The 26744-nt window shown below is 42.7% G+C and overlaps 3 protein-coding genes across 3 annotated transcripts; 2 read left to right on the forward strand and 1 right to left on the reverse strand.

The window, feature by feature from the left end:
* Positions 1-1064: 1064 nt before the first annotated feature.
* Positions 1065-6185, forward strand: ddx10 (DEAD (Asp-Glu-Ala-Asp) box polypeptide 10). Its single transcript, XM_076141483.1, has 3 exons — positions 1065-1853; positions 2532-3199; positions 4037-6185. Exons 1-3 carry the CDS (start codon positions 1172-1174, stop codon positions 5210-5212), a joined length of 2526 nt encoding a protein of 841 aa, XP_075997598.1. The 5' UTR covers positions 1065-1171; the 3' UTR covers positions 5213-6185.
* A 773-nt stretch (positions 6186-6958) lies between these two features.
* Positions 6959-20508, forward strand: LOC142991417 (transcription initiation factor TFIID subunit 4-like). The gene is made up of 17 exons (XM_076141549.1): positions 6959-6985; positions 7616-7727; positions 8275-8772; positions 9380-9501; positions 9847-9948; positions 10766-10897; positions 12843-12965; positions 13341-13430; positions 13981-14130; positions 14777-14909; positions 15122-15206; positions 16293-16453; positions 17076-17206; positions 17731-17856; positions 18099-18155; positions 19410-19517; positions 19875-20508. The coding sequence occupies exons 1-17, from the start codon at positions 6959-6961 to the stop codon at positions 19998-20000; spliced, it is 2283 nt and encodes a 760-aa protein (XP_075997664.1). The 3' UTR covers positions 20001-20508.
* A 700-nt stretch (positions 20509-21208) lies between these two features.
* On the reverse strand, positions 21209-26314 carry gemin4 (gem (nuclear organelle) associated protein 4). Its single transcript, XM_076141617.1, has 6 exons — positions 26169-26314; positions 23258-25315; positions 22918-23071; positions 22501-22771; positions 21621-22316; positions 21209-21528 (listed from the first exon to the last, which is right to left on the reverse strand). Exons 1-6 carry the CDS (start codon positions 26176-26178, stop codon positions 21307-21309), a joined length of 3411 nt encoding a protein of 1136 aa, XP_075997732.1. The 5' UTR covers positions 26179-26314; the 3' UTR covers positions 21209-21306.
* Positions 26315-26744: the final 430 nt, after the last annotated feature.

Consider the following 26744-nt stretch of genomic DNA (forward strand, 5'->3'; position numbering starts at 1 on the left):
AAGGAAGACTATTTTATTTTATCATTACTATATTTACTGTATAGTATGTGTGTGTGTGTGTGTGTATATACATAAATATTGCACGTCGAAGTATCATATATATCACGAAGTCAATCAGTTTGGGATTTTACTCCATCATCTATACCACAGGTGTCAAACTCAAGGCCCGCGGGCCAAATCCGGCCCGCCGAGTCATTTTATGTGGCCCGCGAGAGAGCGTACACTGTCCATACCCACAACGCATGTCGATTCTGTGACCCACCCGCGAAGTCATGGCATACCGCGATCAAAATGCAGCATTACCACATCAGCGCTAAACAAAGGTGATTTTCCGAGGACTGACAGCTGTCGGACTGACAGCTGCTCTGACCTATATTTTGTAAAGATCTGCAGCACAACGTTGAAGGCCACACCAGTCACTGAAAAGATGTGCTGGTAAAAAGTGTTCTTTTTTGCAAAGAATAGCTTAATTCATTCAATTTCATAATTCCACTGTAAAGATGATTTGTCACCTTACTTTTATGTGTGTGTGTGTGTGTGTGTGTGTGTGTGTGTGTGTGTGTGTGAGAGAGAGAGAGAGATAGTTAAATAAAAGTACATTTTCAATATGAACCTGTACTTTTTTGCACTAGAACAAAGGGAAGTTGTCCATTTATAGGTTATTAAGCTATGATTTTACTAATCCGGCCCACTTGAATCGAAATTGGGCCAAAAGTGTGGCCCCAAACTAAAATGAGTTTGACACCCCTGATCTATACATATGGAGTAAGTATGAAGGGGTGGGTATTTAGTAAGGGAAAACGGGATGAGTTTGAAAAGAAAGAGTTTAATATATGGAATATCGCAGGGAAAGGGTAAGGGTTAAGTTTAAATAAAATTCCCTCAAAATCATCAGTTGGTAGAACTTCAATGTTTTTACTGCAGTATTTAACATCAACTCGTCTGATAAATAGAACGAGGTTGTGTGTAAGTAACATAAAGTCTGTAAGGTTACGTATTATACACTCCAAACCACTGGGTGGTGGTAAATGCATTCTTTGCTGTTTGCAGACGGCCGGTAAACCACACAGAATAAGACACAACAGGAAGCAGCAACGAGAACGGTCTTTCCACGCTGACTGCCAAAACCCTCGTGAGACTGTTTCCTTTCCTCCTTTTTTTGCTTTCAGACATGGATAAACAAGACTCAGTGACCTCCAAGAAGACACCTAAAAATGCGAAGGTTGAAGGTACCGCCGATTATGTCAGAAACTTCGAGAAGTGGAAGAAAAAATATAACAGGACGAAAGCACGAGTTAAGCGAGAGAGAGCACAGACGAAGCAGCCGGAGTGGAAGGTGGAGCGCGAATACATAGACAGACTAGTCAGTAAGTACGGCGATATAAACACCACGGGGGCTGTCAAGTTCTCCGATTTCCCAATATCAAAGAAAACCCTGCTAGGTTTGCAGGCGTGTCAGTTCAGACAGCCCACGGAAATCCAGAGGCAGACCGTTGGCTTCGCTTTGCAGGGGAAAGACGTCCTGGGCGCGGCTAAGACCGGCTCCGGGAAGACTTTAGCCTTCCTCATCCCAGTGCTGGAGTGTCTGTACCGCCAGCAGTGGAGCGCTATGGACGGCCTGGGTGCTCTCATCATCTCCCCGACCAGAGAGCTCGCCTACCAGACATTTGAGTTGCTCCGCAAAGTGGGAAAGAACCATGAGTTTTCCGCGGGGCTTGTCATCGGTGGGAAGGAGCTGAAGACCGAATCGGAGAAGATTCACCGCACTAATATCGTCATCTGCACCCCAGGTCGCCTGCTGCAACACATGGACGAGACAGCCGCCTTCAGTGCCTCCAACCTCCGTGTGTTAGGTAGGTAGACGGAGAGAAACAGCTGATTGGAGCATTTGCATCCGATGTACACGTGTATATTACGTGGATTAATGGCTTCATACAGTCGTGTAATTCCTGAATTCCGAAACAGTATTTTGTTCCAGTCCTGGAAAAGTAATGTTTAATAAGTAAACTAGCTCAATTTTTTGTGAAAAGTCATGGAACTTTGAAGGATGTTGTTTTGATAGCCCTTATTCTGATGACAGAAGGTATTCATATGACCTGTGAACAATTCCATAGCATGAGAATCAAGATATAGGTCAAGGCCGATAAAGGCCAAGGCCAATCCTTGTTGGTCACCATGGCAACATAGTTTCACTGTCAGGCTTTAGATTTGCCCAACAGTAGCAAATATCAGCACCATATACAGATGGTTAGTAAATATGTCATGTAGGAATGGTATCAGTTCTCCATACTGCTAAACTAATCAGGAACCAATGTCCTGGGGATGCACACACAGATTAACTCGCATGCCCGGTTTCCTTTTTATTAGTTTATTCACTATTCATATCCCTAATTTAAATTATGATGCAAACTAAACTTAAAAATTGCGGCTAATTTTTGCTTTTGAGTTGTATCATGTAGGCGTGTTTATTGTCTTGTCATAGTGTGCCATGGACACATTGATGAAATGATTCTCCTGTATTCTTTTGCTAGTTCTGGATGAAGCTGATCGAATCCTAGACATGGGCTTTGCAGATACACTCAACGCCATCGTGGAAAATCTCCCCAAGTCCCGACAAACGCTGCTTTTCTCTGCCACACAGACCAAGTCGGTCAAAGACTTGGCACGGCTCAGCCTCAAAGACCCCGAGTACATTTGGGTTCACGAAAAAGCCAAGTTCAGCACACCAGCCACCCTGGAGCAAAGTTTTGTGGTTTGTGAGCTCCACCTGAAGGTCAACATGCTCTTCTCCTTCATTCGGAGCCACCTGAAGAAAAAGATTATAGTCTTCTTTGCCTGTTGTAAGGAAGTGCAGTACCTGTTTCGGACTTTCTGCCGACTCAGACCCGGCATACCGATGCTGGCTCTGCATGGTAAGCAGCAGCAGATGAAGAGGGTGGAGGTTTACAATGGCTTCCTCAGAAAGGAGAATGCTGTGCTCTTCGCCACCGACATAGCTGCCAGGGGCCTGGATTTCCCTGCTGTCAACTGGGTGGTGCAGTTTGACTGTCCAGAGGATGCAGACACCTACATCCACAGAGTGGGACGGACAGCCAGGTACAAGGAGGGAGGGGAGGCGCTGCTGCTGCTGCTGCCCTCAGAGGAGAAGGGCATGATCACTCAGCTTCAAGAGAAGAAGGTCCCCATCAATAAGATCCAGGTGAGACCTCATGCATAGGGTTCTGGCTGGTAAATACTATACTATACTACTATATTTCACTAAATATATGGATTAATGGATAGATATATATATTAGGATATTAGTAGTGCATCAGTCTGCATGATTTCTTCAAACTAATGAAATTGTGATACACACATTGCAATTAGAATTTGCACTTTATTCTCTCATAAATAGATGATGAGAGGAAAACACTCCAATAGTGAGTGAGTGAGTGAAATGATCTCAATTGCGATCTAATACTAACTGCAATACCTTTGTCCTACACACTTGCATGTTTTTGTGGTTACACTGCTCGACACATCTACAATCTCACCAGGAAAAACACAAAGTTTGCAGTACAGACAGAAATGTAACAGAAGAAACACATTGAGTGGCATTGCTCTCTGACTGGGGGAATGAAAAGCTCGTTTGTCTTTAGGCTCCATTGACAAATTCAAATGGTTCTATGAAGTTTCAGCATTCATTTGTGCCCATTGATACTTCACAGTAGTCATTGTGCGGGGGAGAACCTTCATTACCTTCAAACAAATAATTGGAGTCCAGCTTCTCCAGGCTTTATATACCTGAACTTTTCTCTCTTTCTTATATTCCCCTCTTAAAGTGGGGCGTTAATCACTGTTGTAATGATCCAAATTGTGCTTGGAATTAATAATTAATCGCTCATTTGTTGACTCCCCCGAGTGTCTTTCTTGATCACACGATACAGAAGTACCTGACATGCAGGCTATGATAAAACAAGCAAAGATGTTTGACACAACATTAACCATCTGCATTCATGGATTTCTTTTCATTTCTCTCTTTTTTATTGATTTATAGGTGAACCCGGATAAGTTGCAGAATGTCCAACAGAAACTGGAGGCATTTCTGGCGCAGGAGACGGAGCAAAAGAACAGAGCCCAGAGATGTTTTGTGTCCTACTTGCGTTCCGTCTTCCTCATGAAGAACAAAGATGTATTTGACGTTTTGAAACTCCGCCTTCAGGAGTACGCCGTTTCCCTTGGTCTTGCCGTTGCTCCTAGGGTGCGCTTCCTAAATAAAGCTCGAACGCAAAGAGCTGAGAAAGTAGGGCAACAAGAGGAAGAGCAGTCTGAAGAAGAGGTGGAATTGAGGAGCTTTAAGGAACAACTGAGTGGAAAAGTTCCAGACAAAAGCCAGAGCACACAAGTGGAAGATTCAGGCAGCGATGATGATGAAACAGATGATGAAAAGACACCATATCTTGCCATAGATGACAGCAGTGAGGATGAGAATGATGATGATGATGATCTAAGGGATTTTGACCTGCTGACAGTCAAGCGAAAGAATGTGTTCAGTCTGACCGAGGCCCAGGAGAGCGAAGAAGAAACTGCTGAGTTAAAAATCAATCCTGAAAAAGAAACAAAATTCAAAGAGGCCAAGAAGGTCCTCAAAAGAAAATTTCAAGTCAACACTAAAGTGACTTTCAGTGAAGAAGGGAGGGCTGTGCAGATATGGCCGCCAGCACAACAGTCAGGAAGACAAATGGCAGGTGAGGAGGAAGAAGAAGAGGAAGAGATTTCAGGCATTAATGTGGAGAAGGCTAAGGAGAGGCTGAAGCTTGAGGACCAACAGTTTGACAAGCAGGAGTACAGCCGCAAAGTGAAAGCCAAACACAGGGAGAAGAGGCTGAAGGCGAAGGCAGTGAGGAGGGAGGCCAGCAAGCAGCACGGCAAGAATTCGGAGGAGGAGGATGAAGTGGTTGCATACCTGGCTAACAGTAGTGACGATGAGTTTGACCCCAGCAGCCTGCCAGATCCTGACAAACTGGGCTCACATGTGGAAGAGGAGGAGGAGAGAAGCATTCAGGGAAAGCGTCACCACAGCAGTGAGAGCAGCGATGGCGAAGACGAGATCCCATCAGGAAAGATCAGGAAAGTGACGCAGCAAGAGGAGGAGAGCACAGCTTTGGACACTGGCCTTTCCCTGGCTGAAGATGAACAGTTAGTCATGCATCTGCTGACGGGCCAGAGGTAGAACAAAAGTTGAAGGCAGGTTTGCGGAATAGTTTTTATAGTTTTGTAATGCAGGATTTATAAAACTTTGTTCTCTGCCAACATTAAAATTCTAATTATACCAATTAGATGTCTGGAAAGTCTGACTGTACATTATCATTTTATTTTGGTGGGACGGCAGCTTCTAGGCCCTCTGTGGCACATGGTTGACATAAGCGATCCAAAACCCACTGCAGTGTGTGTGTGTGTGTGTAGTCCTTAAAATGTAAAGAATGAGCCCAGTTTGAAGTATTTGTTGTGATATAACAACCATGTTGTGATTGAACAGAAACAGCAATGAACAGGAAAGGCCATCTATTATTCTAATTATGTTGTTCATTTTACCACAGTGAAAATTGTAAAATACATTGTAAAATAAATAAAGAGCCTTTTGGTTTTAATCAGGTAATGAGCCAGCGTCATCGTGTTTACTGCTCTTCCTCTATCCCAGTTGTTCCCAAACGTTTTCTGTAAGGCCCCCCTTTTGTAGATAAGAAAATCTCTCTCACACACACACACACACACACACACACACACACACACACACACACACACACACACACACACACACACCTCTAGCTTCCAAACTCCACTGGAATTTATTTTAAGCATTGCAATTCATAAAACTACCACTTATTATTTAACAAAATAAATAATAAAGTGACAAATCCCCTTTACATTGGATTGATTAAAAGTGTAACAGTGTAATACTGTGTAACTTTAACTGTGTAACAGCATTTCTGCTTTCAACAAAGTTTCTCTCTTGTTGCGCCCCCCTGCATTAGCCACTTTGGGAGCCACTGCTCTTTCCTATTACAGGAGACCTCCTTGTATTGGAGCTGTATGAGGACTTTGCAGAGCAGTGACAGTGACATAGGACAAAACGTCTGCCCTCATGTTTTGATGTACGCAAAAGATTATTGTGCGTTGTTCCCAGCTGTTAAATTGTAAGTTATGTACTGTATATAGTCATGTTTGAGCCATTAAAGGTTTTCCACCCTACTGAAGTGTTAATGTACTGAACATTATTGTTAAATACAGGGAAAAAACAAAACTTTTCTGTTTGTGGTGAAGGATAGCGATACACACAGCATCCCTCCACTACAATGCTCCATTAGAGTTTAGATGCTCTTGTGTTCATTACATAAAACATCAGGGAGTCTTAATTCTCTCCTTGCTGCATCTGAGGTCCTACATGAAACACTGGTCGCTGGCAAAGGCCATGAATAAACCCTCTTCATGCTACAAATACATCTGCAAACTCTTGATATGTTTGTGAGACAATTCATGTTCATTTCAAACTAATGTATTGCCACATTGAGAAAGCAATCCTTAAGAAAACAAATCCCTGAGGATGAAGATGATGTCATTTATGTCAGAAATTACTACAGCAGTAACTAAGGTACACATATTGTTATATATGATCAATTATTACTTTAATTATGTATTATACTTATAGTATTAACAAAGGGTCTATTTCCAAAATCACAGTTTATTTACAAGCCACTAATAAGGTCACAGAGCTACACCTTTATTACCTTTACTAATGAAACAACAGGTGGACTAATGTAACTGTGTGTTTTTGTAATGTTTGTAACGTGTTTTTTTATATATATATTTGTCACTCTTGAAATTTGGCAGCTGCTACAGTCTCCCGGTCTTAAAGGAGCAATGAAGGATTCCAGAGGGTTTAATTGGCAATGTTTTTCCTACTTCTCTCTTTACCGGCATGTCGTCAAAGCTTGATAAGAATCAGGTGAGTTAGAACAGAAGCACTTCCGGCGTCCAAACAGCCACAGGTGAGCTGCGTAACTGGTCTGTGTGTCACTAATGTTTTGCTCTGTGAAAACGGTAGAGATGGAGCATGTTTGTGTTGTCAGATGATTGTTTTAGCGTGAAAGTAAACAGCACAGTGTAGTAATGAACGGATTTAACTGATGGCGAGATGAAGCTTCATGAAGCATTGAAGCTTTCCATCGAATTGCTTCACTCATGGGCCGAAGCGTCGCCGTGCTTCATTTGCTCTACTGTGCCATCAAGTGGACAATAAATGTAAAACAGTCAGCGTGGTTATGATGACGCGATGGCTTTGGTGTGTGAAGCTTTGAATTGAATACATCAGGAATGGTTAACTAGTCCAGCTCAGAGCCACAACACATCCCAACACCATTGTGAAGAGTCATGTTTCATGTTTGGAACATTAAAGTTATTTAAAGACATCTCTCAAGATCGCGTGATGACAAAATACGTATGAATAAATATGACATTACAATCGGACAGCTTTTTGTCTGTATTGCCAAATAAAGCCATATGCATTTTAGATGTTTATTTTACAATACTTAAAAAAAAAATATAAAATATGAATAAATAAATACTGTACACGAAGAGAAAAATCAGTGAGCACCCGAGCCAAGCCGCACGTCAGCCGGCAAAGAGCCGCAGGTTCGCCACCCCTGCTTTAGGGGATCCTCCAATCTTACAATGTTTGGTTCACCCAGGTACGTTTGGACCTCCACTGCTGCGTCAGTGACATTTTGGGTCCTCGCTAACAAACGCGCAAGTAAGTCCCAAGTCCACAAAATGTGAGAGCGGGGGATCGACTGCGTTTCAGTCGACACACGCTTCGAAGCCTCGACACGAAGCGTTAAACTAACCCAAAATGAAGACGTTGTGAAACATGGATACAAGCAGTAGTGTACTTTCACTCACTATGGGGACACAATGAAAACATTGTGTGCGCGCACACACACACACACACACACACACACACACACACACACACACACACACACACACACACACACACACACACACACACACACACACACACCCACCAAGAAAGTCAAACCAAAGTTATATACACACAATGAGTAAGTCAAAAAGAAAGTTGCACATGTTTCATTTCAGGACGATTATAAAGTACACAAATCACACCTGAAAGCACTTAGAAGTCCCCCCTAATACAGAACCTGAGCCTGTCACAACACAACTTATGTATATAACTGTTTATAGTGTGTGAAAATATCATTGTCATTTTATATCCAGAAATTGTAGAAATGGCCTCAAACTCAGCAGTTGTTGAAGCCCAAAGGTTGGAGTCCAGCAGGTGTGCGGCTGATGAAGACCACCCTGCTCCAATTGAGATGTCACGGGTTTCAGCCAAGTGTGGATCCAACACTGGTGTACAACCCTCACCCACAGTCTCAGGGAGGTCAGCTTGTGAAACCGCCTGTGCTCCAGTAAAGATGACCCTGACTGGCCAGGACCACAAACCTTGCTTCTCCACAGTGACTGTCCCAGGTGCTCAAACTACATCTTCCCTGGCCATAGTGGTACCTAAAGTGGCCACAGCGGGAGGAGTAAGTGGCAGTGAGCAACCACAGGTAATAAAAGCACCTCTGACCCAAGTGGCCTCCTTGAAACCAGCTGCCACCTCGAGCAGGACAGTGATGATACCAAGGGCTCCACTGCCGCCGTCTGTGGCCCCTCACAAGCTCCAAAGTGCCACTCCACGCTTCCCTGCCAATATCCAGATTCCAGCAGGTGAGTTTGAATAGGCCACTGTCTCTCTTCTCATGGTAGGTTTGCCTGTGGATTTATCTCGTCCCCTCTGTGGCATCCTGTCAGTGTTTTTTTTCTGTTCACCTATCATAACAAAAGTTGTAATGGAACTCCCTTTAACAGGAAATGGCCAAATCCATTCCTGTATTTCATGTTCAATGTTCAGTTCATGAGTTTATTTAAAGGCTTCCATCAAAGCCAAATGAGCTGAAATAACACAAACACTGTGATGTTCAGTATGAAATGTTAATTGTCAGAGCTACAGAGCAACATCTGACTATCCATACAGTAGCTGAGCTTTTTTACCTCAGGGTTCAGCACTAAACATTACATACAAACTTACCTTTTGAGTATATCTTGATTAGGTTGCACACATAGACTTTAGTCCATTAATAGAATGTTATACAGGTCTTTTACAAATATTTAAGCTCCCCTTGCAAGATGGTATTACCATTATAGTTTATCTGAAAGATATCCTGAAATGATTTCAAACTTTCAGATAGTCTTATTTTTCTTTTTGGTAGCTTCTTGTTAAAGAATAAATCATGTCAGTTACAGATGTAACCGTCTGTGGTATGTACTGTGGCAGGTATGGTTCTGATCCGCAGTGACAGTGGTCAGCTGATGCTGGTATCCCAGCAGGCTTTGGCCCAGGCTCAGCAGGGATCAAGAGCCAGCAGTGCTCAAGCACCCAGACCAGTGGTCCCCCAGGTGTGTTTACTGAATATATTTAATAATCCAGACCTGTGATCAACACCGCCGGGAAGCTGTAATGTGTTGGATGGAAGGATGGATTAAACATTAAACAAGCTCTAAGAAGCATTTCACAGCCACTGTTTCCAAACTGCACAAGCTAATAATCTCACTGTTTCCAAACTGCACTATCTTTATGCACTGGATCTATTCTTGCAGGGCAACTGATTGTAAATGATTTAGTTAATTGATTGACAAAATTAATAAGTAATGACACCTCATGTTGATCACTATTGAGCATATTGGATGTTGATTAGCTCTTCACTCCCTTGTCTATTGACTCCGATGTCATGTACCAAACAGGTCTCTGAAGCAGCTGCAAGGAAAAGCAAGGAGACATTGACGGTGATTAGAATGGCAGCCCCTCCCAATTTCCAACCCGGTTCAGTTCAGAAGACAGGTGTGGTAAAGGTACCTGTGCTGAATTCACCCTTGGCCTGTCTCATTGTCATAGCACATGAAACATGGGCATGTCCCAGTTCAAAACCCTGTTCTGTAAAATGACTGTTTCCAATTGCAGTTTGACCAGAAATACCATAAGCATAGCTATCATGTAATGTATTAGGTTAGGGTTAGATTATATGTTTACTCCGCTGCAGAGTGATCCTGGTACACATATAATGTGTATGTTAACACTGATAATCCATAAATTATGTTGTAAAATATACTTTGGTAAAGAGAGAGAGAGAGAGAAAGTGCTGCTTTGGGTTTGTGGACAGTAATGAACTATTACTGATGCAGGGAGTCTTAACCTTTTTTTCCATTTCTTTTCATTTTTTAAGTGATTCACAACCCTAACCCTAACCCTTCAAATGTCTTCAACAAAGCTGCTGACAAATGTGTTGTGATAAAGCTGAACTGGACAGATTAACTAGAAATCAAAGCAGAAAATCAACTTAAACGTTGCTCATTTTGTTACTTATTTCTGTCATTTATAGTTTGAACAAAAAACAGGAAAATGCCAGTTTGAGTACAGGGAATGGCTCTGTTCCAACATCAATTCAACCTTATTAAGATGTATTTTTTCGTTTTATTTTCATTGGAAAGATTTTTCACACTGCTTATAATTAAGAGATTAAGACCTATTTTTAAATGAACAGCTGGAGTCGTCCAAACTACCTGTGCACTGTAGCTTGAAAATGTACTGTGCTGCTTTCTTTTAGGCCTTTGTTGGTGTGACCTGTGATTTGCTGTGGTAATATGTGATGGTGTATGTTGTTAGGTAATTGGAGTAGCTCCTAAAGCCCCAGTTGTTCAGCCAGTGAGTGTTGCTGATGGAGGGGGCCTGCGGTGTCCTGAGACAGGCCTCACTGAAGGCAGCGCGCTGAAAGAGCCACCTGCCACATTTAGTCAGGTGAGTCCAAACACCTGCTAATTCTGCTTTTACCACCATAACAACTATCACTACTGTTACTGCAATGGCCACTAAGATATAAGTCAAATTTAAATATTAAAATATTAATTTAGTTAGTAAATGACAAGACTAGGTAAATAAACACCTTAGATACAGAAAGAGGAAATGAATGACTCAATACTTTTTCCCTGTTCTGCAGATGTGGCTCAGGTTCCCGGTGAGAACAGGGACAGATAACTCTGTATACTCTACTGTATTTGGCCCACCAGGGAGTGCCTTATAGTGTGTGTGTGTGTGTGTGTGTGTGTGTGTGTGTGTGTGTGTGTGTGTGTGTGTGTGTGTGTGTGTGTGTGTGTGTGTGTGTGTGTGTGTGTGTGTGTGTGTGTGTGTGTGTGTGTGTGTGTGTGTGTGTGTGTGTGTGTGTGTGTGTGTGTGTGTGTGTGTGTGTGTGTGTGTGTGTGTGTGTGTGTGTGTGTCCCAGCCTATGCAGCTTTTTTAAATGATTTTTGAGATCTCAGGTTTTAGTCTATCAAAAAGATGGTTTCAGTTGATTGTATGGGCTGTCATATTGTTTCATTTTTGCCCGTTGACTCGTCTGCCTTGACAGAGGGGCGTGGAGGGAGTCATAGTGGATATAATGATATTAACACCATTACGAATAACACCTTTCAAAAGAGTGGAGGACTTAAATGCAATGGCCAGTGGCACGATAGTAGAAGAGTAGATTTACATGTTTAGGGAGTAGATATATGTGCAGATAACTGAATATCTACAAGTAATGATGCATGATCAGATATTGGAATACTTGAATGATCAGAAGAAATTAGTTGAGACAATTTGATGAGGAATTTATCTGTTCTTGAATATGAATGATGTACCTGGGAGAAGAAGGCCCAGGGATTACAGGATTCAACCAAACCACCCTGGGTCTTGAATTTAGAGAAAGATTCAGACATGCTGTTTTTGATCGAATGTGGGGATAAGAATGGTATAACATTAACAAATGGGTATTTAGATTAGGTTTATTACTAACTACAGGCACTGCACATGTTACCAACAAGATTTTTCAGATTTAGACTTTAAATTGGAGTGAATGGACCTGATCAAGAAGACCAGAGCCTCCTGAGAGGAGTCTCCTGCAAAAACACTGGCAGGGTTAAATTGTTTCAGATGAGCTTTTAGTAGAATTGCTCATACTATGTTCCAACTGAGAAAAACTGAACCATTCAAATTAGCAGAATACAACTCAATACCACAGACGCACCAACAAGTCTCCAAAGGGGAGAAGGTAGTGTGAAAACAGGAAAACAACTGTCACTGTGGCACCAACTTGTAGAATGACCTGCTGAATTACTGTGTTAGTCACTTTTAAGTCTCAAACTTCACTGTCTGAAGTTGAAGATATGTTGATGTCAAAGTTAAGCCAACATTGACATCAATATGTCAAAGAAAAGGAACTGGGAATAGCAAATATAGAATACTGAATTATTGCTCCATTTCAACACACTATCAGTGGAAGGGAATGCTTCCATTCGGCACAGTGCTGCTGCATACTTTGACTTTGACAGTTCAAAACCTCAGTGTGAGCAAATCATAAATAGGAACAGACATGATTTGACTCATTTGAATCCATACATGATTTATTATCTACATGTGGGGAGGCAGTAGCTCAGTGGGTAGAGCTTCCGCTTGGGAATCGGAGCGTCGCCGGTTCGGGTCCCTGCCGAGGTGCCCCTGAGCAAGGCACCGAACCCTCAATTGCTCCCCCCTCTGCGAAGGGTGGTAGTGTAATGCAATGTAAGTCGCTTTGGATAAAAGCGTCTGCCAAATGCTGGTGATGATGATTATCGTTGTTCATCATCATGTAGTGGTGGAAAGTTGTCTGTTTGGAATCTAAACGGACAACTTTCCGATAGAACATCATTTCTTGTGTTTTTACCTGAAGGAGATCATGGAGAATGTGAAGAAGTGCAAGAATTTCTTGGTGACCCTCATCAAGTTGGCTTCCGGTGGCTCCCAGTATACCAACATGGCCAGTAACGTCAAAGGTCTAGTCAGGAGTTTGCTGGTATGCCTCCCCCATCATCTTCTACAGCTGTGGAAATATGAATGACGTGTCTGTTTCTGCATTTTGCCAGCAGGTCGTTGCATAAACCAATGTAGGCAAGCTGTCTATTCATTTCCGTTTATTCCATTCAAATTGTGGCCTTTGTAGTTGTACAACATTCATCAGCTGTTTTCCAATATACAGTGTGTGTGTGTGTGTATGTATATATATATATGTGTATATATATATGACATATATACTGTATATATATATATATATAAAATTTATTTAATATTTTATAATTTAATTCATTTTCATCATTGAAATGAAAAATGAATGTTTAAAATTCCATCTACAGAAAATGAGGTAACTGTACCCTCTTTCCCATTTCTCTAGGAAGGAAAACTAGAGGCAGAGGGCTTTACTGAGCAACTCTATTATGAGTTGAAATCAACTCCACAGCCCTGTTTGGTGCCTTTTCTCAAGGTGATTAGAGAGAAAAGGCTGTCTGCTCTTTGGATATTCAACTATGGATACTGAACTGCTCTCAGGCCAGTAACAGGGCATGGACCCATTTTTAGCCAGTAGAGTGCAGCTGATTTTGCTGGTCAGAAGATTCCAATCGGAACACTTTTTTTTTTTTTTATCTTACTTGGCGTAGTCTAGAGTTAAACTACTGTGCTGCTACTTTCCAGCACCCTTTCCTGAACCTGCATTAGGCTGTTCAGTTGGAAATACGCTTGTATCTTCTTGTTTTTGTGACATCTTTCTTTGAGTGGACTGGAAATCAACTTTGGATAATGCATACAAAAGGGCCTCAAACATACTTAGCATCATTATGCTATAAGACAAACATGACTTTTTTTATTGCTTGCTTCGCTTAATCTTATCTTAAATGTGTGCTCTTTGCATATGTGAGCATTAAGGCTATTACAATCCTTCAGTTGTTAGCACATTGAGCCTTTTGGAATTCATTTTAGACAGCTGAGGTTTTGATGCTTAACCTTTTGAACTCATCTTTTCCAATGCGCTGCAGAAAAGTCTCCCTGCAGTGCGCCGGCTTACATTAGACCCCCAGTTATTCATCCAATGGGCTTCAACCTCCACCTGTAATCTCAGCACACCCTCTGTTACCATGAAGCCTTCCAGACCAGACACAAGTCACATTCTTAAGCCCGGCCTACAGGTAATGATGGATTTATGCTCTATCTCAGATCTGGCACGGTTCCTTTGACCACATGGGTTAGTGTTTGCTGTGGCCTGCACTGTGTACTGTGTATGGCAACAGGTAGTTTCTCATTTCCCTTTGCACATGTCCAATCAGATAAATTTACCTCTGGAGAACTTTATGTTGTCAAAAAATTGACAATTTATGTGACATGCCCCTGAGCTCAAGTCACGCACTCATGGAGGATGGACATACTTTTGTAAAATAGTAGTTTTGTGATTTGATAGACATTTGGAAAATTGTATATTTTGCTTTAGCAATGTGGACCTTTGTGTTTAAATTTAATGTTTGAATTTAATGTTGAATTTAATTGCTGTAATGTGTCAAAATGAGCCAACGCAAAGGGTGAATACTTTCTCATTGCACTGTATATTTGCAGCACACTGGGTGATGGTACAACACAATAATTCACTGTGTTTGTTATTTGTTTTTGTGTGTAAAATTGTGTTCAAACTTAAAGCACTTTGATGAGATGCTATCTAATTTTAGCACTGCTGAGTGTGGGGCAGTGAGTTGTCCCCAATAGACATCGCTCACCTTTGATCTCAACATGAGTTTCTGGCTGTAAACATTTTAATTGGTTTTAAATTGCTGTAAACTCCAGGTGATCCAGCAGCCTAGAGGTGTGACAGTTAGATCTGCTGTGATGACCTCAGCCCAGACCCACTCACACATATACAAGAGTACCCGACCCACATCCAAACATGCAGCTGTCACTTCAGGGAGACTTCTCACAGGTAACAGCGTAAAAGCTAACTTCAGGCCTTATGATTACATAATTTCAATAGACTTGAATCTCTTACTTTCAAAAGTATTTTTGTTATGAAAAACACCTGAGCACGATGTTGTGGATGACCAACCTGCAAACATTTTAATATGTCATGAATTAAAAACTGTATGAAAATAATTTTGCCAAATGAAACATGTTGTAACGCTGCTACTCTTACAGGGTTTTATTCAGCGAAGCAGCCTCTCGCTCAGGATCCCCTACTTCCCTCCAAATTCGCACTCAAGACCAGTTCAGGATCCTACAAGTAACACAAAAGCACTCAGAATGCAAATCTCTGCCAAGGCTGAACATTTGTGTCTTTATTTGAGAAAACCTGAACATGAATAAATGCAGTAGCTCTAGACTAGAGGATGTGAAGCCATCTATAATCAGCTAGATCCCTACTCTCCCTAATTCCTAGTGTAGAGATTTACCTCTCCTCCTTGATATATAACCCCAACTTTTTGAGTTGTCCTGTAAAGTATATGTTTTCTTTTTTTACAGTGTGAAACAAGATTGATGGGTCTGAGAGCATTAAGTACCCTTTTTTTTCCAACACACTCTTAACACGTAACACATTCTCCTTACAGCACACACGTGAACAAAAAACAACGGACAAAAGACACAAAATATCAATATGGAAAGTTTATACCATTAGACAGCACAGGGGTCATCAGACAGATGGTGAGACACCGGCATGATTTACAAGGAGATACAGCTACTACAGCGCCTCTGTCCAAGCTAGAGACAACTAGGGCTAGTTTATTATCCCGAGTGAAATTACTATGTTACAGTACAGTGGAGAATGAAATGGAAGAATCACCTCTAGTGCAAAAAAATGTGCAAGAATGCATGCAAGATAATATTACATTACATTACATTACGATCATTTAGCAGACGCTTCCAAACCGACTTCCAATAAGTGCGTTTCAACATGGGTAGATGAAAGAACTTCAGGTCACAAGAAATATAGTAATATAGTCCAAGATATGGATATATAGTCCAATAATGGTGTGTGTGTGTGTGTGTGTGTGTGTGTGTGTGTGTGTGTGTGTGTGTGTGTGTGTGTGTGTGTGTGTGTGTGTGTGTGTGTGTGTGTGTGTGTGTGTGTGTGTGTGTGTGTGTGTGTGTGTGTGTGTGTGTGTGTGTGTGTGTGTGTGTGTGTGTGTGTGTGTGTGTGTGTGTGCGTTCAATTTGGTAACCTTGTATGGTTACAAAATTGTTAGTAGCAGTCATTGAGCGTGCATACAAATACCGGCACAGGTTTCATGGCTATTTTTCTGATCAGCACTCATTCACAGTGTCACGTTGACTGATAGTTGCCTTTGTGTGCATGTGTGTGTCTTCACAGAGAAGATGATGACATTAATGATGTAGCATCTATGGCTGGTGTCAACCTACGCGAGGAAAATGCTCAGATCTTGACGACCACGGTTGGGTCTGTTGTACAGTCGTGTCAGGATCAAGCCTTCTTGTCGCCAAGCCCAGTGCTTGCTCAAATCCTCCACACAGGTAAAACCAGATATAACTGTTGTTATAGTCCCTCCATCAGGTCAGTTGATGCACAAGTTCTAAATGTGCATATTCACAAAGTTTGTTTACAGCCGCTTCATTATTATCTCAGACAAATGTGACCCAACACATTGCCTCCTTGGCAGTGTGTTAGCAGGATATATATCAATTGTATTGATTTATGTCCATCCAAAGTCAGTGGGCAGGTCAGACATTATCCAGGGGGGAAAAGTCTGGACCAAGTTGGAACAAAGAACATTTTTGTTTTTTTGACAGTCCTCAGTTTTGCCATGATTGACCCCCACAGATGGGTCGACATGGTAGATTCATTTTTGAAGAATTACACCACACCAACCAAAATTTAAATGTGTTCTTCCCTGGATCATGTCCAACCTGCCTACCAAGTTTGACTGAACTCTGTCAATTCTTTTGAGTTATCCTGCTAGCAGACACACCAATGCAACCAAAATCTATACCTCCTGAGGTAAGGTGTGTAGGTATGACGACAAATGGCAACTGCCTAATGTTTGAAACTTGAAAATGCGATATTCATTTGGTTTTGAAACTGGTCTTCAGTCCTATGTGTGATTGACTCTCGGACCTTGTATCTGGCCTATGTTAGGGGAAGCACTGGGAGTGACAGATGTTGGTCCAGAGGTGGTGGCTCTGGTTTCTCACGCCACCCAAGAGTGTCTCCGTGGCCTTCTGCACAAGCTCACTATTATGGCAGAACACCGCAAGACAGCCCTGAAGGTACTGCTGCCTGAGCCTGAGCCCTGGCACCACCAACACACCATATGGACCTCAACAACAAGACTAATGGCTGCACCAGTGCTGCACAATTAACAGAACTGCAAATTGGAATTTGACCTTGTATCGTTACCAAATTGTTAGAAGCAGTCATTGTAGTGTGAGGATTGTCCTGCAGCTGCCCTATGGGGGCTTGTGAGGAAGTCAGTCGCTCCAAAATGTCTGATTTGCCTGAAGAGATAGAAGTGCTTTCAGTGTAACCAAAGAAACATACAGGTGAATGAGCCAGTCTGTTTTACGTTATGCACATTACAGTGCAGTCCTATTAGAGTCTCTCTCTTGGAGCAGCAGGTCATGCAGGTAGTTAGGGGAGTAGTCCAGGTAAGCTGCTGTATCTAAGCTGATGTCATGGCACAAGCAGTCATTGACACATTTCAGTCGTTTATTGAACATTAATATATATGGTCCTAGTCTGGTTATCAGTGTGTTGCAGCTCTGGACTGTCATCCCTCTCACTGTTTCAGCAGGATGACGTGTGTCAGACCAAACTCGGTGATGTGCGCTCCCAGCTTCGCTTCCTGGAGGAAGTGGAGAGTTTGAAGAAGAGAAGGAAGGATGAAGAGGAGAGAGAGATATTGATGCATTTGTCCAGGGTATGACTACACTAGAGAGTCAACTTGGAATAGGAAATGGGGATTTTCACATTTTTATAACCAAATTTATCAACAAAGTGTTTTGGCTAGAAATATTTTCATCAAAAGATTCCAGTCATATTAGACCATATGACATTTTATGTTTATCATTGAACTTGACTGTCTTCACCTCCTCAAAATGTTTTTCCTGTATTTGTATATAAACACACCACTAACTCAGCTAATCTCTTGTGTCATCACAGAGTCTCTCAAACACAGAAGATCCACAGCATCAGCAGCTCAGGCACAGAGCCAAACAGGTTCAACTCAACTTTATTTATATAGCGCCAAATCAGGGCACTAGGTGGGCAGTCATCTGCCTTGACCGGTTTGGGGGGGAGAGAGGCACAGGAACAATAAAAGTCAAGTTATAATAATAAAGTGATGTAAATTGAAATAATAATAAATATAACTAATGATATACTAATAGGACAGGCTTCCACAGCATCCTGTGAGACGAGAGAACACTGAAAACTCTGGGGAAGAAGTAGAGCTAGTGGAATGCAGTGTTAATGCCATGCCAATGACAGATAGAGAGGGGAGGAGGAGAGAGGAGCTCAGTGTATCATGGGAAGTCCCCCAGCAGTCTAGACCTATAGCAGCATAACTAGGGGCCGGTCGAAGGCAAGCATGGTTTTATCAAAGGAAAGTTTAAGACTACTCTTAAAAGAGTGTCTGCCACCCTGGACCAAATCTGGGAGATGGTTCCAAAAGAGGGAAGCCTGATAACAGAAGGCTGTTCCCTTTTCCTAGTTTTGGTCAGAACACGAGCAGCTGCATTCTGAACCAACTGGAGAGTCTTTAGGGACTTATTAGGGCAGCTTGATAATAATGAATTATAACAGTCCAGCCTGGAGGTGTCACATTGTCGCACTACAGGACACCCAGGTCTTAATGTCCCCAATGCATGGAGTTTATTTTTTTGACCGGACTCCTCTGGCTTCATTGATAAATAAAGTTGGGTATCATCGGCATAGCAGTCAAAATTTATGGAATGGAATTTACCTAGGTTATTTACCTACCTGAATAGTAATGGTCCAAACACTGAACCTTGAGGAACGGTGTGTCTATCTTTTATGTGCATGGAAGATTCATTTTTAACATGAACAAACTGAAATCGATCTGACAATTATGATCTAAATCAGTGTAATACGGTTCCTCTAATGCCAATTAGGTGTTCTAATCTCTGCAGGGCAAGAGGTGAGGAATTTTGTGAGGAGCTGTCATTTTTTACGGAGGTGTGTTGCTGCCATAATAACATAAGTTTGTATCACAGTGATGAGTTTGTATTACGCAGACTCCAGACAGTAGTATAATCACATATGCTGCGCTATTATACTGGATTATTATACTGGATTATACTCCCGAGCTCAATCCTGCTTCGTGCAGGCCCCTGATCTGCATATCCTTCTTGGTCCAGAATTTTGAAACCGTTTGAATGAGAAAATTCTGTGCTTTCCAGATGTTAAAAAGACATCATTTCATTCTCTCATCTCATGTCTGTGTTACCCAAGTTACAGCAAATAAAAGAATCTCAGCTGCAGCAAAGGGAGACAAACCTTGCTGCAATAGCTGCCATTGGACCTCGTAAGAAGCGGCCCCTGGAGCACACGGAGAGCCAGGTTTGCATGTGTTCACACTAGCTTTTATTTATGAAGTGACTAGTGGAGTTGTCTCATTTTCATTGGTTTTTGGTTGTTATTGACAGAAAGCCGAAGGGTCCACTTAGTGTATTTCATGGTCTTTATTCTGGGGGGGTATGCGCTTCGAACTTTGCGATGCGATCAGTCAGTCGCGGAAAAACCTTTGTTGACGGGGGGATGGGGGGGGGAATCAGGCTGGCCGAAATGGCCGGATCCGCTCGCGGGCCGGACCAAACCGTAGTATTAATTCTCCCAGAACAACTGAAATAAACTTAAGTACTGTAGTGCAGTATTTTGACTTTATGACTTAGGTTTCTCTTGCTCTCTCTCCCTCAGGTGTTGCTATTGCCCAGGCTGGGTGTTCAGAGGGTGACCCGGGTCATGCTGAGGGATCTCTTGGTGTGTATGGAACAAGATCACTTTCTCCGCCACTCTCTCACTTTGTACAAAGCAATGCTGTGACTATCACCAATCATCACCAACCTGTCCACATCCTTTATTCTCTGTTCAGAACATCCCATATGTCTTTTGTTATACTTTTGTTACCCCAAATGTCCTGGGTGGTTGTACAATGAATCTTTGGAAGAGAATAAAAAGATCAGAAGGATCCTTTTGACTGTTGGATTTGGTTTGGATTATCGAACATTTCGATCTTTCTATGCTTAAGTTTAGCAACTAAATGTTATCTTTGTCAAGTCAATTTTAATTGTACAGCCCAGTATCACATACACATACAATGCCTCATAGGGCTTTACAGACCCACATCAGGAAAAATCCCCGACCCTGCCCAAAGCTCTCTGGGGAAAAAAACTCCAGAGAAGGGAGGGAAGGAAGGGAAAAAGGAAGAACCCGCGGGAGAGGCAAGTCCATTGATGATGATGCTACGTGTTGGCAGTGTGGATGGTGTTATTGTTATATGTTGTCATAAATATCTCATCCAGACTTATCGCCTCTAAGACACAGACAGAATAGTAATGTTAGAGGGTAATGTTATTCACAAAATATTTCACTTTTTAGATGATGCTTGAGCAGCAGGGATTCCTTATTTTGCTCCACTTGTCATTTTCAGCTCCTTAGTCAAGTCACCCTTCCAGACTGATTTCGAGCACAAAACTAATCCTTAAATTGTTCCCATTTAATTAATTTGATAACTTAAATTGATAATTAAAATTTATGGTGAATCTTATAGGCTTAAGTCAATTATCGGCTATCTTTGCCCCTTTTAAATAAGGGGTGGTTCCCCGAGGACTTAATTTATTAGTCATTTTTATTTTAATCTTATTTTGATAGCAATATTTGGTAAAGTGAAAACAACAGCATAAGGGCCAGAACCACCAGGCTGCGAAACAGCTTCTTCCCAGAGGCGGAGACTCACCGACTCTTCACAGGGGTAATGCTGTTTACGCTGTACATGCTGTTCCAGTCTGTACACAGTTTTTAATACCACCTTAACAAAAACAAAAGCCATGTGCAATTTATGGTGCCCCACCCCTCACTTATGTCATTTATTGTCTATACTTATTTTAGGAACTTAGTTTATATTCTAGTGTTCTATTGTATTTTATCTTTGGTTCCCCACTGGGACTGCATTTCGTTCCCCCTCATCTACCAACATGTTTGATGCAATTTAAATCTGATGCAAGCGAAAGCAATAAATAGCTACAGAGACATGATGTGTACATTTTATGTGGTAGAAGAAAGCCCAATAATCATGTTAAAGTACAAACAAACCTACAATGACGTACACAAATGAAAGATCTCAATCATATCACACTGCCGTTGACATGAGCTGAGTGATCTTCTGCTGCAGCACAGCCTTCATCTCTTTGTTCTGTAGGTTGTCTGTGATTGAGGACAGGAATCGCCTGGTGATGTCGCTCTCCAGTGGGCTGCTGCTGTCTGGAAAAGCAGCCATTATGGCCTCGGAGTGGCTGAGGATCTCCAGGCTGGTTAAGAACAGAGGTTCACACTGCCCACATGGCATCATCACCTGAGATGAGAAAATGAAACTTAAGTTCACATATTGAACGTGTCCAATGTTTGAGAACTTAAAGAATACCATGTCATATTAATAATTCAAACCTGGACATGTTGGACGTGACAGAAAAGCTGTGAGAGCACAAAAAGGACCTCCTGGCTGGGGACTGTCTGCATCTCTTCATTTTGTGCCTCTGCGGAAGCTGTGGAGTTCTTTGATGAGCTAGACTGAGTGCTAGCACACTGCAACACCCTGTATGTTTTAGGAGATGGTAAACCAGAGTGTTTTGGAGATGCAGTAAATGTTCTAGATGAAGTAAGAGGCAGTTTGGCTCTCAGCGCGTCTACTATCTCTCTTAGAGCTTGAGCATACAGCCTGCCAACATGGGCCCAGCCATGCACCGACAGCCAGTCAGAGCAGCTACACCCACAAAGGAGCTGAAGGGCCCGAAGCAAGAGGACTGACAGCTGGAGCTCACAGGAAAAACCTCTTAGATCCAGAAGGGGCAAATAGTCCACATATTCTAGTGAGTAGGGAACATGTAGTAGATCTGCACTAAGCAGCTCTCTCAAGGCTCTCAGCAGCCTGCTCCACTGTGACATGGAGCACCAGGGTAGGGTCTGGGTCAGGGCCAACAGCAGACCTTTGCTAAACATGATCATGTGGTCAGGCTGCTGTCTATTCAGCGCAAGACGAGAAAGCATGGTGGACTGGAAGAAGTCCGAGATGGAACAGCATTCAATCCAGGCCAGAAGACCTGTTCCCTGGCCGTACTGAGGCAGGTCCAAACCCGACCACTCCTAGAGGAGGGGATGGAGAGAAGATCATGTACTGACCACATCAATGACCTGCTGTGGTTGCTGATGCTTTTTTATGAAATGCCATTCCAACTTTAGTTATATTGTATGTGTTTAATTTGGTTCAGTTAGTATTCATCTTCCATTAAAATCAAGAGTGTGATGCATGTGACGTGGGTGCTCCTACCTGCTCAGGCAGATCACAGACCGTCAACAGGGACGAGGGCACCTCATTTTTGAAGTGATCCCTCCATACAGGCTTCAGGTAAAAGCGAACACTCCAGTCAAGTTTCTCCATTTGGCTGTAGAGCCAGAACAGAGCTCTGGACCATCTGTGGGGGTTGGATGCAACCTCTGAACCCACCACCTTAACCAGGACGCTCAGCACAGACACCAGAAGCTCCTTCGTGTCCATGGACCATTGGTGAACAGTGGCCTCTGGTGGCTGCTCCCAACACCTTGTCCAAATGAATGTAAATAGAAATCAAAACATGCAACTGTAGTAGACATAATTATATAGGAATTAAAAGGATGGAATACTTAAACACAACTTGAGTCACCACACAAGCACACAACTTCTGTGGGTGTGGTCCACAGGCCCCACCTGAGAGACTGATGGAGGAGCTGTGCCAGGATGTAGAGAAGGGGGAAGGGAGAGCAGGCCAAAACCCAGGGAGCAGCAGAGGGATCCTGGAGGTCTACAAGCAGAGCGCTTTGGAGAAGCTGCAGACTCAGGTCCATATCGATGGAGTGGTGACCTGGAGGGAATACAGAAGAGTCATTTGGTCCCTTACACAATCTTTTGAAGCACTCAGCACTGGATTATAAAATACACAATCATATTGTGCTGCTTTAAATTAACACTTAAAAACTGTGTTAGCAGAGTGATGTAATGCATTTTCTCCAAGACCTTAAGTGAACCAGGAATAAGAAGCTCTACTCACTTTTGGTGAAGAGGTTAGGCAGGACAAAGGCATTCACCATCTCCTGGGGTGACAGAAAGCTTTGCCTCCTTTCACCTCCTTCATCTACCATGACTGGCTTCATCAACAGGCTCGTGAACTGAAGGAACTGCTCTTTATCAGTGTTTGACAACACTTTGGTCCTGATCAGCTCCTGTAGGCATTTGCAAAGTAAACTGCTCTTGGTTGGACAATCTCCTCTTCCATCTGCGTTTCCCTGTGCTTTCTTCACCCCATTTTCAATCGCAGTACTTTGTGCCTCATCATTTCCGACCATCCCTTTGAGTCCAGGTAGCTGCTGCAAAATGTTTGCCATAAAAGAAAACGCCCCTTTATTGAAGACAGCCGAGTGGCAGCAGGACGTTAAAGTGACCTCTGGGTTCTGAAAGGCTACTTTAGCCACCAGAGAGACGGCTGTATGTGCTGCAGAAGCTCCACCTTCAGGCTGAATGATGCTGTTGAAAACAAAATTGAGTTCTTGCTGAAAATCCTCAATTATGCTAGTGGGGACAGAGCACCCAAAGAACCCTTGACCAGATAATCCCAGCATGCCTGCCAAAGTTCTGTTCTTGTCTTCTAATGAAAGCTTTGAGAAGATCGCTACAATTACTTTCTTCATTCTTTCGCACTGACTCACATTTCCAAGGTGGAACTGACTCATGAGAGTGGAGGCTAGTGTGAGCAGCACGTCGGGTTGCTGGAAGGCTTCTTGGTTCTCTTCCAGACACTTAATCCAATTCTCATCACAATTGACCCAACTCATCTCACTGGCAAAGAACACTGCAAAGTCCTGATAGGCCTCCAGTTGGTGGTTTATGATCAGCATGGTGACCTTTGCATTGACCTCGGGGCTGCTCTCTGGGGCAGAGAAACCCAGTGACTCCACAACTTCTCTGAGTATGTTCTCCTCCACACTCAGAGTCTTCGGATCATCCCTTTCCGTCATGGTCTCAGAAACCTTTACAGCCTCTAGAGCTTCCAATACTCTCTGGACACTTTGTTCTAGTTTAAATGCCGAGTAGCTTGAAATTGAGCTGTCACACAGTTTAAGCAGCCCACAGCCACTCCAAAAATGTGCCAGTTCCATTATAACCCCCAAAGCTTGACTGAGATTCATCTTGCTGGGTTGAAATTGAGATGGGCTGTGAGAAGCACGTAGGTCCCTCTGGGCCTCCCTGATAAGCTCAGAACTCAGTTTTTCACCATTCTTTTTCCTGATGGCCACAACTTTAGACAAGATATCCATCTGCCTTTTTGTAGGTAGCGTGACTGCTCGGTCTATTAGGAAGGAGGTGTAGAGAGAATCAAGGGAAATGGAGAGGGCTTGGAGGCAGAGGTCCGTTGTGGATGTGTGATCTCTCATGTCTTTCAGCGAATGAAGTAGAACATGCAGTACATCGTGAGTTGCCAAGGACACAGAAGGCAAAACATCTGATGTGTCTAACTTGCGTCTCTTAGCAACTGGAAGGGACAGACCGGTAAGCTGTGGGAAGAGATGAACAATCTGGGTAGTGAACATGGTCTCTTGGTTATCCACTTGCTCATCTTTGCCCTTCCACAGTTCCCACCACACATCCAAAAAGAGTTGCACATCCTCTTGTGATGTGGGGCTCGACATCACATGATGGGCCAACCTTTCCACCTCAGTGCAGATCTGAGCTCCAGGAAGACAAAGAAGACATTGGGCAAAGATTTCAGCAGCACTCACGGACTTCACCAGTTCCAACAGGACGGCATAGTTTAAATCAGGAAAGCCACTCTGAATGGAAAAGAGTGGATTGGTCCTCCAGGTTGTCTCCATGTCCTCTCCGGCCTCCTGGCAGTTCAGCCTCAACCACAAAGCACAAACTAATTTCTTTTTCCAGCGGATGCCACTTGTGTTAGGTTGATCGCAGAATAGCTCCTGTCCACAAACCTCTCTGATGGCATCAAGTATTGGCTTCCTCACTCTGCTCCAGTCCCCCTTCGGAAGGGAGGACAGGGATAGGGGAGAGCACAGCTTATTAGCCAGGAGGAAGCCACCCTGAAGAACTGCAACACCTGAGGACAAGGAGGGGAGAGGGAGCAGGGATTAGGACATCACAATTCAAACATATACAGTACAAACTGAATGTCAGGCTGACACACCACACGCAGCATGTGAGAACATTAATAACAACTGCATTTCATTCACAAACATGCATACATACACACACACACACATACACGGCATGCGAGAACAAAAATAACAACTGCATTTCAGTCCAAACAACTGTACTTCAAACACACAGCATTTTGGCAACTATTTGTAACTCTTGTAGGCCTGACATTTGATTCCTCTGCGTTCCACTACAGTGGGCCACAGTTTGAGAACGGCCACAGTTTGAGAACGGCTGAAAAACGGCTGATCAAAATCTGTTAGATTCCTTCAAAATGTAATCTGTGCAAACTCAAGTTAATTTAAATAGTTTGACTTGATGAACTCTGGATTTAGGCCACTCTCTACCTTCGGTGATGGTTACTCTGTCCCCATCTCCAGGTTTAATAATCAATAGTCGCTTGGTAACAAAATGAGCCGGTGGAACATGACTAATGATATATATATATATTGTACTGAGCCAATCAATAATCCCGAAACATGCTACAATATGTTCGAGATAAATCCGGTCAAACACACATCACTTTGAATTCATATTGTTCACTAATATAATGAATCCTTGATTATCAGCGGGATAATATACATTATAGACGGGCCCACATGTTTACATTGTATGTATGTGTGTTGTGTATGTATTTTAGATTTCCACACTGAAGCTTTTAAAAGTATTTCCCTTGAACAAATGAATGTCATTTATGGCGTTGTTCATTAAATAACAAACGCGTGTTAGGCCTGGTTGTAAGTATATAATGTTACCTGAGTTCATCTTTAAATTGGCGTAGTCAGGTGTGTATGAATGTCTCGCAGATCAGCAGCACATCTCTCGGTCTCCTCGGTGTGAGTGTGTCTACAGGGAGTCAAATCCTTCAGATATCTGCACGCGCGTTTTCAAGCGTAGAGCGAGAACGCTTCCGTGTTTACCAGGGGCCAGATCCCGTCACAGCGCCACAGCTGGATAAACCGAATACTGCCGTGGAAACTCAAGCGGAAGTAAGAAAAAAGGCCACATGTTTTATTTTATTGACCTCCAAAGGACCATGGATATTTCCCATAATCCAAGTTGCGTCCTGAACCTCTTCCACTGGTGGACTTATTATTAGAGCCCTACAGATGTACCGATTATGCAGAGATTATCCAGCCAAAATGTTATATTTGTGTTAACTCTTGTTACGTCATCCTGAAAATGTTTATTTTTATTTTTATTATCTCATATTTTCACACAACTCTGAAACTGTTTTGTTTATCGTTTTGAGCACATTGTATTTGTTTTGACTCAGGGCCTTGTGGATAGGTGAAGAGCTAATGGACACACATATTGTGATAGGAAGGTTA

The sequence above is a fragment of the Genypterus blacodes genome, unplaced genomic scaffold, assembly GCF_046128005.1.
Source record: "Genypterus blacodes isolate CSIRO-AG114 ecotype Tasmania unplaced genomic scaffold, CSIRO-AGI_Gbla_v1 ptg000019l_1, whole genome shotgun sequence".
Classification (NCBI taxonomy): Eukaryota; Metazoa; Chordata; class Actinopteri; order Ophidiiformes; family Ophidiidae; genus Genypterus; species Genypterus blacodes.

What these genes read in the sequence shown, in the direction of transcription:
- ddx10 (XM_076141483.1), top strand. Translation starts at nt 1,172, where the DNA reads ATGGATAAACAAGACTCAGTGACCTCCAAGAAGACACCTAAAAATGCG. An exon ending in CTCCAACCTCCGTGTGTTAG is followed by an intron (nt 1,854 to 2,531) that starts GTAGGTAGACGG and finishes TTCTTTTGCTAG; the next exon opens with TTCTGGATGAAGCTGATCGA. An exon ending in TCCCCATCAATAAGATCCAG is followed by an intron (nt 3,200 to 4,036) that starts GTGAGACCTCAT and finishes ATTGATTTATAG; the next exon opens with GTGAACCCGGATAAGTTGCA.
- LOC142991417 (XM_076141549.1), top strand. Translation starts at nt 6,959, where the DNA reads ATGTCGTCAAAGCTTGATAAGAATCAG. An exon ending in CAAAGCTTGATAAGAATCAG is followed by an intron (nt 6,986 to 7,615) that starts GTGAGTTAGAAC and finishes CTGTACACGAAG; the next exon opens with AGAAAAATCAGTGAGCACCC. An exon ending in CAGTTCAGAAGACAGGTGTG is followed by an intron (nt 9,949 to 10,765) that starts GTAAAGGTACCT and finishes GTATGTTGTTAG; the next exon opens with GTAATTGGAGTAGCTCCTAA.
- gemin4 (XM_076141617.1), bottom strand. An exon ending in GCCTAACCTCTTCACCAAAA is followed by an intron (nt 23,072 to 23,257) that starts GTGAGTAGAGCT and finishes TATTCCCTCCAG; the next exon opens with GTCACCACTCCATCGATATG. An exon ending in GTCACGTCCAACATGTCCAG is followed by an intron (nt 21,529 to 21,620) that starts GTTTGAATTATT and finishes TTCTCATCTCAG; the next exon opens with GTGATGATGCCATGTGGGCA.